This window comes from Mus caroli, chromosome 12 (assembly GCF_900094665.2).
Source record: "Mus caroli chromosome 12, CAROLI_EIJ_v1.1, whole genome shotgun sequence".
Taxonomy (NCBI): Eukaryota; Metazoa; Chordata; class Mammalia; order Rodentia; family Muridae; genus Mus; species Mus caroli.
Genome location: NC_034581.1, coordinates 27,997,240 through 28,011,145, shown reverse-complemented (window position 1 = coordinate 28,011,145; position 13,906 = coordinate 27,997,240). Strand labels below are relative to the sequence as shown.

Genomic DNA, 13,906 nt, shown 5'->3' with positions numbered 1-13,906 from the left:
AAAAAAAAAAAACTGAAAAGAAACCAGCACTAAATCTATAAATTTTTTCCAAGTGAAATGTTTTCCTCTGGCTCAGGTATTATAATAATTTTTGTACAAAAGCCCAACTTTATCGGTTTTGCCAGTGCCTCCAAAAACAGTTCCTTCCATTTCTGGCAGTGCTTGGCTGGTAATATCCATTATCTCTGATAGAAATCATAGTGATACAATGCATTTACACACTATGTCAGTCTTACCCTCTCCTCTAGTGTGCAAATAACTCCATAAATATAAATTCAACACTTGGAAAGATAACAAATGGTCTGGCCTACTTATATGTCAGTTATTTACTTTCTATGTTAATGATAAATGTACTTTAAAGGGTTCTAGGGACTAGGATATCATCTAGCTTCTGATTGAATCTGGCCATTTTGGGAAAGTATCTCAGCATCTCTTTAAAGCTCTAAGTGATCACCCATCTTGTAGATAAAAGTGAAACGGGACTGGAGTAAGGGCTGTGCAGTTGAGAGCCCTGGAATTCAATTCCCAGCATCGACATGGCAGCTCATGACTATCTAACTGGAGGTAGACACCCTTGAATATTTGGGGGTTTTTTAAATTTATTTATTATTATACATAAGCACACTGTAGCTGACTTCAGACACACTGGAAGAGGGCATCAGATCTCATTACAGGTGGTTGTGAGCCACCATGTAGTTGCTGGGATTTGAACTCAGTACCTTTGGAAGAGCAGTCAGTGCTCTTACCTGCTGAGCCATCTCACCAGCCCTATTTGGGGGTTTTAAAGCATGAGAGTGACATTCTCACACAGACATAAATTCAGCCAAATCACAAATGCACAGGAAAGACAGACAGACAGACACACACACACACACACACATACATAGAAGAAAAGCAAAACAGTAACTTAGATATATTGCCTCAAATCTCCTGGGCCAATAATGTTTTTCAAATATATGCTGTTTCCAAAATGATACAGCTTTAAAGAAGCAAATTTACATGTCAGATGGAACGTTTGCATAAGTCCTTAGTCGCAGATACATTCCAAAAGGTGGAAAGCATCCAAAATACAGTATTGTCATTTGTGTAAAACAAGAGGTAAAGAAGTGGGAAACTATCCAAGAGGCCTCCAGACAGTAATAGCCTTCCCTAATTAGAATGAATTTGATCTGAAAGTAATTATCAGGGCTATTGATGTCTACTGAGATGCAAAGCAAAGTAAGAAATGTGATCATATCTTGACTTGATCAGTAGCAATGAAAACCCTTGGCCTATTAGTTGTTTTAAGTCCTTTCAGTAATAAGCAGAAGAAACTCCTGGGTAATCTGCAGAAGTGGTTCCTGAGATCCTTAAAAATGAACCCATGTGACAGCTTCAGAATAGCAATTCTGTGTAGAAGAGGTGTAGATTTTGAGTCTGGTTAATTTCATTGTCTTATATTTTATTTCCAAGGTTTTTTATAATAAAGTTAATTAAAAACGTAAAAGAGAGCCGGGCGTGGTGGCGCGCGCCTTTAATCCCAGCACTTGGGAGGCAGAGGCAGGCGGATTTCTGAGTTCGAGGCCAGCCTGGTCTACAAAGTGAGTTCCAGGACAGCCAGGGCTACACAGAGAAACCCTGTCTCAAAAAACCAAAACCAAAACAAAACAAAAAAACGTAAAAGAGTAAGTAACTGATGGGTTAATCTCTAGAATGTTCTAAATAACATATTCATTAAGTATAATCATTAAGCATAAATCATTTTAACATTAAAACTAGCCCCATTTTAATACAACCCCTGACCAAACTATCTCAGTCCATTTTGGCTGGTATAACAAGATACTGTAGGCCCAGGAGCTTATAAGCAACATAAATTAATTTCTCACAGTTTTGGAGGTTGGGAAGTATGAAGTGAAGATGGCAAGCGGGTGTCAGCCTTTTCCTGGCTTGCGGACAGTGCTTTCTCGTTGTCCTCAGAGCATGGAGGGAGGGCAGCCCTCTAGGATCTCCAGTTAGGACCCAAACTCTGATATGAGGGCTCTGTCTTCGTGGCTTATTTTCCAGTCTCACCTCCTAATACCATCACTGTGGTGGTTAAGTTTCAATGTGTAAATGGTTGTTTCAATATGTAAATTCATACCATAGCATTGACATTTGTGTGTGTGTGTGGTGGTGGTGGATGTTTTGTTCTGTAACTACCATTGTAAGCTAATCTGGCATTATTAGTCTGAGGGAAGTATTTTGATTTTTAGATACCAGAAAGCTCCTAAACATGCTCAGGACAGTCTGAAGACAGCACTAACCATGCATCATAGTAGACTAAGAAATGTCGTTATGGTCCAGTGCAGACTGAAAACGAAGGCATAAAAAAGAAAGAAAGAAAAAAAAACTAAGTCATAACTCTTTATATTGTGGCTGTGATCCCAATGAAGTCTAACTACCACCTCCAAAAATAATAATGATAACACAATCTGCCTCTCATACATTTAGCAAGTAATATCATATTAAATTTATCAAAAATCAGTGTTTAATATTTAATTTACAATTATGGATCCAATAAAAGGAAATATATAAAAAGCTGTGCTTAGCTTTCAATATACATACTGGAGGTCCTTTAACAGCAAGCACTTTACCATCTCTATGCTTCCTAGAAAGAGACCTTTTCAGGGAAGGAGTTACAGAGACAAAGTTCGTAGCTGTGATGAAAGGATGGACCATTTAGAGACTGCTGTATCCAGGGATCCATCCCATAATCAGCTTCTAAACGCTGACACCATTGCATACACTAGCAATATTTTGCTGAAAGGACCCAAATATAGCTGTCTCTTGTGAGATGATGCCGGGGCCTAGCAAACACAGGAGTGGATGTTCACAGTCAGCTATTGGATGTATCACAGGGCTCCCAATGGAGAAGCTAGAGAAAGTACCCAAGGAGCTAAAGGGATCTGCAACCCTATTGTTGGAACAACATGATGTACTAACCAGAACCCTGGAGCTCTTGTCTCTAGCTGCATATGTATGGAAAGATGGCCTAGTCGGCCATCAATGGAAAGAGAGGCCCATTGGACTTGCAAACTTTATATGCCCCAATATAGGGGAATGCCAGGGCCAAAAGAATGGGAATGGGTGGGTAGGGAAGTGGGGGGCGCTATGGGGGACTTTTGGGATAGCATTGGAAATGTAATTGAGGAAAATATGTAATAAAAATATTAAAAATTAAAAAAAAAAAAAAAAAAAAAAAAAAGAAAGAGACCTTTTGGTGACTGTTTTATAATGCCTAAGTACTCCCCTATGCTAGGGAAGGTTACAGTGGGTCTGGAACATGTGTCAGAAAATAAAGAAATTCCTTTTAAAAAGAACAAATGAATTAATGAAAGGAAGAAAAGAAAAAAGAGGGAGAAAAGAGGAGGGAAAGAAGGAAGACCGAGAAGAATGCGAGCATAGACATTGGAGGGAGGAGCCTGAAGTTCTCTCTGACCTAACCTAAGGGAATTTGAGTTATTGAGAAGAACAGGAAACTGTGAATTCTATTGATGACGCATGGATGGCAGATGTACAGTTCACAACCTGTTGGATGTAACTAGTTACAAAATTGCAGTTAATGAAATATCAACAAAATGATTTTAAGGTTGGGGTCACCTCAACATGAAGGACTGTACTAAAGGAACCCAGCATTGGGAAGACTGAAAACAACTACACTGTATGGATGGGAAAGAAATACAGTACAATTCTAACTGAGTAATAGAGATAAAATGATCAGGTTAGAAGATGGCAACTGTCACGATGATTGGTTTAGGCAAGACTTATCAGTGGACAATAAGTAGGCAGCCAGACATCTTGACAAGGGAGCAGGATCTTTTCCTCATCTAATTTATCTTCCCACATATTGCTACTCTGGTAATGAGAAAACAGTAACCAAAGCGAAAGAGTGAAACGTGGAAGGTCTTTGGAAGTGGTTGTTCTCTGGTGGCACTGGGATGTATTAAACATCATTTTTATCGTATTCACCTGTATGGATGAATATGTATGCATCCATACGTACGTATGGATGAATATCGTATTCACCTGTATGCATGACCTGAATTCAGTCAGAAGGAAACAGCAGACAAACCCAAATGAAGATCATCTATTTTAAAGCGGCCTGTATTCTTTAAAGTGTCAGTGTTACAAAAGAGAAGTTGCAATGAGATTAGAAAGAAAAAAAATTAGGAAACTAAGGAAACGTGGAAATGAAATGTAAATGTGATCTACTGTATCTTGAAGTAGAAGTAAAATATAAAATGACATAGTTATAACTGCTGTCACTATTGAAATTTGAGTGACTAAATTAAATGTATTGTGTCAATGTTAAATTTCTTAAATTTAGTAATTATACTGTGGTCATGATAGAGAATGCCCTATTGTTAGAAAATACACAATGAAGAAATAAAGAGAAAGAAGACATGTTCTTTGAAACTTCCCAAATGTGTGTGTAGAAAGCATGGTAAAAATACGAAGCAGGACAGTCACAGCTGGTGTCTGAGTGTATACTGTATAAGAGTTCTATTCTTAAGTCTTGAATCTTTTCTAATTCTTTGAAATTATTTCAAAATAAAATTCTGTTGGATATTTTTAGCCCTTTTTAAGGCCCAAAATGATGTAATGACTATGAAGATTCAGTCAGAGAGACTTTCTAAAGAGTATGATCGACTCCTGAAAGAACACTCAGAACTTCAGGTTGGTGACATGTATTTGTATATTTAAAGTTTTTTGAAATAATAATTACTTAAGTAAACTATTTGCATTGCATGCCCTTCACAAATGCAAACAGGGTGTTTAATCCTGGCTTTATTAAATAACCAGAGAAGCCAGATTTACCTAAAGGATAAAGATTGGGCCATTATATCCAAGTGCAAGATAGCCATAGTATAAAGAATTACTAACATGCTATTTTTTAAAACATTCCACTTTAAAGAAATAATTGCTTTAAAGAAAATAATTGAACTATACAATAAAAGCATTAAAAAACTGGTTCTGGAAAAATTTGTATTTCATCATCTAGAATGTTTGCCATATTTATGCCAAAGTAAGACTAAAATTTGAAGTTTCATATCACACTACTCCAGTCTTTGTTTCTGGTATCTTAAGGCAAAGAACTATGGCATTCAAATCCCTGATTTACACCAAAAAGATGATTTAAAGATGGGGAAAGTCTTTGTTAAAGTAGCTTCAAATCTAAGCCATGGGTTTTCTTTCTCTGTGTCTAATTTAGCAAGAGTCAGTTCCAAGCATTCATTCGTACCTAGGTCTATCTTTTTTCTTTTTAGCTGTCAATCACTGTCTTAGTTGGGATTTTACTGCTGCAGTAAAGAGACACCCTAACCAAGGCAACTCTTATACTGAGTATGCTGGCTCAAGCATACTCAAACCACCATAAGCAGCAACCTGAATTTATTTCCCAGTCACCCTCTTTTGAGGTGAGGCCAGGGAGGGTGCTGCCAGACAGAGATCAAATCCAGGCCTAGTGTGTGATAGGCAAGTGTTGTAGCCCTGAGCTTAAAGCCAGATACACATTGGAAGAACTGATACTGAGACAGCCTTGGTGTGTGACAAATAGGCATTATACCCAGACACTCTGGGATCAGACTTGAAATACCTGTATCAGTCTAAATACTAGATTTATGATCCTGACATGACGTCATCCATCTGAATGAATTCACATAATTCATCTGTAACACTGAAACAATAATAAAGTCTTGCTCACTGGAGTGTTGAGAACTAAATGAAAGGCAGCGTGCTTGGAACTTTTCCTAGCTGATACAAACAGTCAAGAAACCTGGACAGCTGTTAGCTAAGCATGGTGGCACACACCCTTAACCCCAGCATTTGGGTATGACTCAAAGAAAATAAGGGAGAAAAGGAGGAAGAGAGGGAAGAAGAGCGGGAGGAAAGAAAGAGGGAGGGAGGGTGAGAGAGAGGGAGGGAGAAAAGAATAACAGAAGAACTATCACTGTCATCAACATTCTTTCCTCTTTAGTTTTACTGACAGCCTGGCTTAACCTCAGTCAGCTATTCCAGCCTCAGTTACCCAGGCAAGAAGCAATCTAAAACATGAATAGACTTGTTCCCGTTCCTGACATATAGTCTAGTCTCGGGACACTAATGGCCAACGTATGTGGTCTAGAGTAGATGTTTGCATTTGTAGAAATCCTGACATTGCTGACCTCCTCAAGGTACAGCAAGCACCACTCTGTGACATCCTCAGTACTCAGCGGGGGAGGGAAGAAGTATTGTTGAGGCCTCTTGTCTATGTACACTTTACCCCTCTTATTGTGAAGTGAGGGTATTCTCAACCATCATGGTTTCCCCACACATTCTGAGAGGAAAGAGTTTTCAAGGTACCAAAAATGTTTAGGCCCTAAACTGAAAAAAGGAAAACAAAGAATATACCCTCAGTCTAAACTAAAGTTTAGTGTCCATTGCTTAATGTCTCCATTGTGGTGACACTTGATGGTAACTTTAACAGTTCATTAGGGGTAGGTAACTCCTTAACCATGAAGAATGTGTAACAGTTAAGATTTCCTCCATCTCCTCACTATGCCCAGAAAGAAAAGAAAAGAAAAAAAAAAAGACTTTGCGCTTAGAGCTTCTTTGTTCATAGCAAATATATGGAAAGCTCTTATAGTTATACTCTGCCCAAGAAAATAGTTGTTGTCCATGCTTCATTGGAAAGGAACCACATCCTAGATGAACTAAGAGCCATGCTGTATTGATTAGAGCCTTATCTGATCACACATGTAAGCCTTCATCTAATACCTGTCTGTATTCTGTTTCCTAAGTACCACATTCACTCAGAGGCTCTGGAATAAGGCACCTGGCTGACAGTCTTGTATAAGTGTCACATTCACTCTATGGCAACTCAGTATATTAACATATTCTACTATCTCCGATTAGTGGACAAAAGATGTTAAGAATCAACATTTTTTATGTAATTTGCTCTGAAGTTATTGAAGTAGAAAGAGCATTTAAAGCTGGGCAGCAAAGTCAGGAAATCTTTCTCAACAACCTCCTGGTTAACTGGGTTCCTCAGCCTTTTCTGGTCATTGAGCTGTGTATTCTTGGATCTGTTCTTCTTCTATCCATGCTCCACCCCATGGAGAAATGCACATTTCCAGACCCCTGCTTTCTGACATGGGCAGGTTTGTCGGTGAGAGGCATTAGTAGAAAACTGAAGGCAGAAACAGGGAAGCCCCTGGTCTCTCTCTCCTGTCTTCTGCTGTAGGTGACATTTCCTTCTGTCCTCTAGCCCCTCTCTCCCTGGTCACAGTTCCAATGGGCAGCTTCCATTTTCGGGGCCTCACCTGAACATCTCAAGCCTCCACCCACGGCTAGAGTGGTGGCTTTCTGCTATTGCTAATGCTGTTCTGTCTGCCTACTCTCTCATTACCTGAAACTCTAACTTCCTGAAATATCCTTTAAAGGGTTAAATAGCCCCTAACCTCTGAATCATCTGACATCCAGGTGCCCTGGCTACATCATCACTTAAATGAGAGATAGGATGGATACCTTAATGAGCATCCAACCAGATCCTATTTCAAGAAAGAACCTTAGATATTTTTAAACAAGAAAGTCTCTGTATAGCCATAAGATGCTTAGTTGATTTGTTACATTTTTTCCTGCCCACCCACCTGGCTCCACTGTCCATGAAAACCTAAGAAACATGCTGAAATTTAGATGTCATCTCATGGGCACTGGAGAGATTGCTCAGTGGTTAAGAGCACTAACTGCTTTTCCAAAGGACCTGGGTTCAATTCCCAACACCTACATGGCAGCTCACAGCTGTCTGTAACTCCAGGATCTGACACTCTCACACAGACATACATTCAGGCAAAAAACCAGTGCTTATAAAATAAACTAATAAATAAATAAATAAATAAATAAATAAATAAGTCATTTTATGGGCCCATTGTTTTCACAAGTGACTCTAATGTTCATACTCTGACCAAGCAAAAGATAGCAGAAAATCATTCTATACTCTTAAGCTGAATTTAGCTTGTCCTCATGTATTTTACTTTTATGGTCAAAACAACCTTACTAACTTATTAATATCCTAAGGTTACTTGGAAACCGTACTAGTTTTCTTAATTTTATATAATTGTGATAGTTTGAATGAAATAAGTATGAACAGTTGTTTAAATGTTAAAGAAACAAAGGTGGTAGAAAATCTGGTTCCTTTTCCGTAATCAAATCTCATTTTGCAGCTTTTAAATCCATTTGGATTTCCCTAGCTGGGCCCCTCCCTGCTAACAGCACTAAATAAATATTAGAAATCAGTCCCTTCAGAACATTTGCTCTTTCTTATTTGGCCTGGCTGTCTTCTTGAAGAAAAGAAAAGAAAAAAACAAAAAACAAAAAAACCCTGACTAGGTATTATTAGCAAACCATCAGCACTTGCTAATTTTTAAATTCATTTTATAAATTACCCTTCACATAGGAAACTGCCCTGAATACCAATTTCATGGCATTGCCATTAAAACTTTGATTTATATGTACAGTGGTCAAATATGTATAAACAAGTAGAAGTAATATATTGCCATTGAGAATACCCCCCTTGTCCTAATGGATTGCTTGATGCTGTTGTTTAAAAGCATTGATACTCCACCCAACACTCTGCATTAGACTCTGCACAAGCCAGTTCTGCAGCCCCACTCGGTGAGGTCTCTTCCTTGATAGAAACATTTGCTTTCCTAATCCAGTTCCTCATCTAAGGTTCACTTCTATTTCACTTCCCATCTGTTTAGAGCTACATTCTCATAATAATCTGTACACCATGATCAGAACGGTGTGAGGAGCCAGTTCTGATTTGGGAAGGACTAAATGAAAAGGAAGTGGGGGGGATGGACAGAAAGAAGGATAAGGGGGAGGGGGAGCTGGCCATGGCAGTTGAACAGTCTTTGGTTTTATTTTTTGTTTTATAGTATTTAAAGTTTCAAACTTTCTCAATCCGTATTTTCACATTTTAATTCTCTAATGACTAGCAGAATACCATTTATATATAAGCCTTTGTATCTATGAACTTGCTTCTTAATCTGCTATTTTTTTCTTACAGAACCGTTTAGAAAAAGAGAAGAAGAAAGGCCTGTGAACTAACTTTATAAAAGAAGACTGTAATACACCTTGTCAAAGTTCAGTTGAAAACAAAGAAAGCTGTGCTAGCGCCTGCAGACCCACATAGGCTATACAGTAGTGACATTTCCAAAGTATTTGATAATGTTTCAGATTTCAGATATAAAGTATGGATTTCAGCTCTTTTGAAAAATATAAGCATGTTAAATACCATATTTACATATTGCTAATAGCATTGATATATGGTGGCTCTTTACCCATAAAAGGAAATTTTCATTTGCTGGCATTTACTTCCCAAATTAGATCTGAAGTTGCATGAAACCATTATTAGCTTTGAAAGCTTTGATGTGTTTTTAGTAATAATCAGATGATGGTAGTGGTAAAAATGATGTGTTTGAAAAGAGAACTCAGTATCAGAAAATGTTTTCACAGGGAAATAAGGATAAATAACCACAGTTAGCCACTGTGCTTATAGAGAAGTCAGAGAACAGCGAAAACTACGGCCTTAGGGCTTTTTAAGCCTAATGATTGTACAATCCACTCTAAATATGACAGCACTGTTGATAGTGTGTGGTGTTACTGTGCTTCTGTGCCTATAAGACTATTGATCATTTGTTTAGTCATATATGATCAGTAGTCTGTCTTTTCAAGGTCATCTGCTAATAGAATGTATGCCCATTTGCAAAACTGTCATACCACTGAATTGAGCTTATGTTGCACTGTGGATTTCTCCACTGACAAAGCTTATTTACGACATCCTAAAAGCAGTGTTTTTTCTATTTGTGAAAGTTACTGATTGTACTGGTATTACCTCAGTATTCATGCACTGGTATCATACAGATCTCTCTACTATGTTTCTATATTCTCAAAGTTAAATACAGGTTTTCATGCAAATATTCATGTAGAAGTAGTGAGTGTAATAATATGATTTAGGTTATTTCAGTGTTTAACTGTGAAAAGCCACTTGTCTTAAAATGCTTAAATATAAAAGAAAATGCAAAATAATAATTGGAGGGTTTTTTTTTTTTNTTTTTTTGTTTTTTTTTTGTGGTTTTTCGAGACAGGGTTTTTCTGTGTAGCTCTGGCTGTCCTGGAACTCACTTTGTAGACCAAGCTGGCCTCGAACTCAGAAATCCGCCTGCCTCTGCCTCCCGAGTGCTGTGATTAAAGGCGTGCGCCACCACGCCCGGCTATAATTGGAGTTTTTATTCTCTAGTTTTTATCTATAATTTTAATGCCAATTCTATGTATATTTAATTGTTCTCATTTCAAAGTGGGTAAAATGAGTAATACCTAGTTGTATTTCAGATAAAAGTTAGGATTTAGTGCTAGAAAACAGACATGAGGAAGACACTCTCGGGGTAAAATTCGGGAGTTACACCTTGTGGGCTGACAGCACCAGAGGTAGAGGAGAGGGCGTGCTGAATGAGAGGAAACTGAGCGCATGACTTCTCAAATCCTACACTTAGAAATGTCAGCTGCCGGGCGTGGTGGCGCACGCCTTTAATCCCAGCACTCGGGAGGCAGAGGCAGGCGGATTTCTGAGTTCGAGGCCAGCCTGGTCTACAAAGTGAGTTCCAGGACAGCCAGGACTATACAGAGAAACCCTGTCTCGGAAAAAAAAAAAAAAAAAAAAAAAAAAAAAAAAAAAGAAATGTCAGCTGACAGCAACTCGGTAAGTATAGACCCTGAGCTACTCTGCAGACATCAGCTCTAATGTCAGAATAACATTAAATCCAAGAGAAAGTGCACAGCTTTAGAGTTAGAACCCAGAGCTGATCCCAGCTTCACCACATGCATGTTTAGTCATGTGACTTGGACAAGTTATCCAGATTCTCTGGGACTCCTTTTCATTTCCAAATTGAGGCTATTAATATTGAGATAAGGGTTACTATAGAAACTAACATGATTCTCAAAGTTATCCTATCAAATTCCTGGATTTGAGAGTTTCACCAGAAAAGCACTTTAAAGTTTACAGTTAGGGGATCTTAGACCTCAACTCTCAATTTTACAGATCTGTAATTAGATAACTCAAAAACTTGAGGAATTTTCCTGAGGGAAAATAGAAAAGCGAGTCAGAGTCAGGTTTAGGAACTGACTATGCAGGTATCCTAGTCCCCTGGATATTGCTTATCTTACTTTACAAACTAGTTTAGTTTGCTAGCCCTTAAACAGTGCCATATATGTATAAGTAAACTGGTAGGTGACCGACCGCTGCAGGTTTGGTTAGGGAGGGGGGTTTACTGTAGGTATGAGGGAGAGAGCAGCCAGGGGCTTCTAGAAGAGTCTAGAGCAGAAAGTAGTAGACTAAGTATGGCCAGCCGACTGGAACTGGCCAGGACTCTCCGGGAGCCTGCCAGGAGGCCAGCATGTACTTTGGTATGCTAATAGGCACCACAGAGCGCCCTTTTTACCTTCTACAAGTGACAAGGTTACTTACTCTTTTTTTTTTTTTTTTTTTCCTTTTTAATGCCTTGTCCTGGAACTCACTCTGTTAGACCAGACTGGCCTCCAATTCAGAGATCTGCCTGCCTCTGCCTCCCAAGTGCTGGGACTAAAGGCGTGTGCACCACTACCTGGCAGTACTTGCCTCTTTTGATAAAGGGGAACCAGCTTTTAAGTTCCTCAGAAATGCTGGGGGGTTTTGTCTTAACTTCCATAATTTGGGGGAGATGGAGTTTCCTTTGGCTCTGACAGTACATAGCCAAGGTTTGAACCAGAGCATATGAAAGAGTCCCTCATCCTCCTTCCCTTTCCTTTCCTTTCCTTTCCTTTCCTTTCCTGTGTTGCTAGTTAACAAATCCTGTACAGAGCCTATGGGCTTAGGTACCCCCACGTTAAATCACTTCTCAGAGTAACGACTTTGTGTCTCAGGCTGCTTGCTATCTTTACCTTCTTCATCACGGTTATGTAAGTTTCTCAAACTTTCTTCTCTTTCCCTGTGAGTTGCCTGAGGCTCTGGTCTCTTAGAAGCAGCACAAGCTAAGCAGAGCTGCAGGGTCGAGTGGAGCAGAGTCTTGATTGGTCCTTGTCCTGTTTTACCCTTGACCCCAGCGTTTGTAACTGCATTCCCACTTTATCTCTTAGGGTCCACGTTCTCCTGTGGTTGTTTATCGTACCACTTTAGGGACTAGAAGCATTTCCAGGGACACAGTTATTGTCCTGATTCTTGAATCCCCGCACAGTTAAGTCAGCCTCTTGGTCCCCTTGTACCTTCTCTTAATCCTCTCATATATGCACACTTGGTAGCCACCTAACTGGAAAAAAAAAATCTAATCATTTGTAGTTCAAATTTTTCCAGTTAGTCTTCATTGCACCTAAGATTAGACCCCCAGGATCTCACCAGGCCTCCATCCTGTTCCTGACAAGTTCTCCTACCCTGCCAAACACACCAGCATTTTATTCTTAGTACAGGTCACAGTTTTTCCCTCACAGGACTTTGGCATATGTGCAAAATGTTGTATTCTAGCTTCTTAACTCTTATTTTCATTGCGATGTGTATTGCCTGAGATGATCTCACGAATGGCTAACACTTCCTGAACACAGTGAGTATTGCTTAAAGGAGAGGGAGAATGCTCTAACATCCTTGGCAATACCTAAAAACATTCTTGGTTGTCAAAACTACAGTGTTACTGATGGGCGGAGACTAGAAATGCTGCTAACTTACTCTGCTATGCACAGGGCATCCATTTACGGCAGAATCAGATCAATAATGTCCATACCACCCAGGTTGAGATATCTAGGCATAACAGGGAATGTCACATGGTGGCCATCTCTTTTTCCTTGCTCTGTCTTGTTTCCTAAAACACTGCTATCTTAGATTATGACTTTGGGCACATTCAGAAGGGAGGAACAAGGTAAAAGGAAGCTGTGTTGCTAACAGTGCCATACCTGTCCTGAAGTTCTGCTCAGTACATGATGAAATAAATGAGTAACAGTAGATATCTTTGCCTTTCCTAACATCCTTAACATCAGCAGTATATGTCTATATTTGTGGAGGGCGGGGAGTATGCACACATACATAATACGCAAAGCCACATTAGTGTGGGGGTACACATATATAATACACAAAGCCACCAGCTTTTATTTGTATCTTACCTTTTATTTGAGGATCTCATTTAAAAATTATAGCCCTCCCCCAAGACTCTGATTTTCATTGTTTTATATTTTACTTTATTATTGGTCGTTAGCATTATATAATGTATCCAGCCCTACTTTTCTGTGCTTCACACCAAAGGAGTGCACAAGAGAAATAAAACATGGTCTGTCTCTTAGTGTCGTGTGCACCACAAGGACAGCAACACTACAAGTACCAGATGAAAGGTATGATGTGTAAGTCTAATAAACTGGGAAAAACAACAAAAATCAACAGAAAATTACCTAAACAGAATAAAGCATGAATGAGAAATGACAACAAATTGTTAGAACTTTAGAAATTCTGAAACTTCTAAGATATTTTAGGGCACGTAATAAAAAATCTTTCCTGGTTGCAATCTGGCTTCCCCTTTATGTCTTTAGCACCCAAAGGGATGTTTGTATCCAGGATGAAGCTTAGACTTCACTGCCTCCACGTAAATCTTCCTAGAGGTGGAAAACAGGAAAGCAAGGTTAATGCAATAACACTGAAAGCCTGAAATGCACTTTTGATTTATGATAAGCATATTTCTTATTGTTGTCATAGATACCCCCAAACTTAGTGATTCAAAACAGACACAAATACATTTATCTTGGTATTCTTAAGGTCGGGAGTCCAAAATTCGTCTTATCAGGCTAAGCCAGGCTACCTGAAGGCCTTGGCTCTCTCCATCTTAGCCAACAATAA

At 39.0% G+C, this 13,906-nt stretch overlaps 1 protein-coding gene across 2 annotated transcripts in view; it reads left to right on the top strand.

The window, feature by feature from the left end:
- Bcap29 (B cell receptor associated protein 29) overlaps nucleotides 1–10,089 on the top strand; it is a 41,585-nt gene extending 31,496 nt beyond the window's left edge. The window contains exons 6-7 of one of the 2 annotated variants that reach the window (XM_021179045.1): nucleotides 4,595–4,695; nucleotides 9,068–10,089. In XM_021179045.1, coding sequence (XP_021034704.1) covers nucleotides 4,595–4,695; nucleotides 9,068–9,103 — 137 coding nt within the window. In that variant the 3' untranslated portion in view covers nucleotides 9,104–10,089. The remainder of the gene's footprint in view (nucleotides 1–4,594; nucleotides 4,696–9,067) is intronic. The other variant, XM_021179044.2, reaches the window with a different exon arrangement.
- Nucleotides 10,090–13,906: the final 3,817 nt, after the last annotated feature.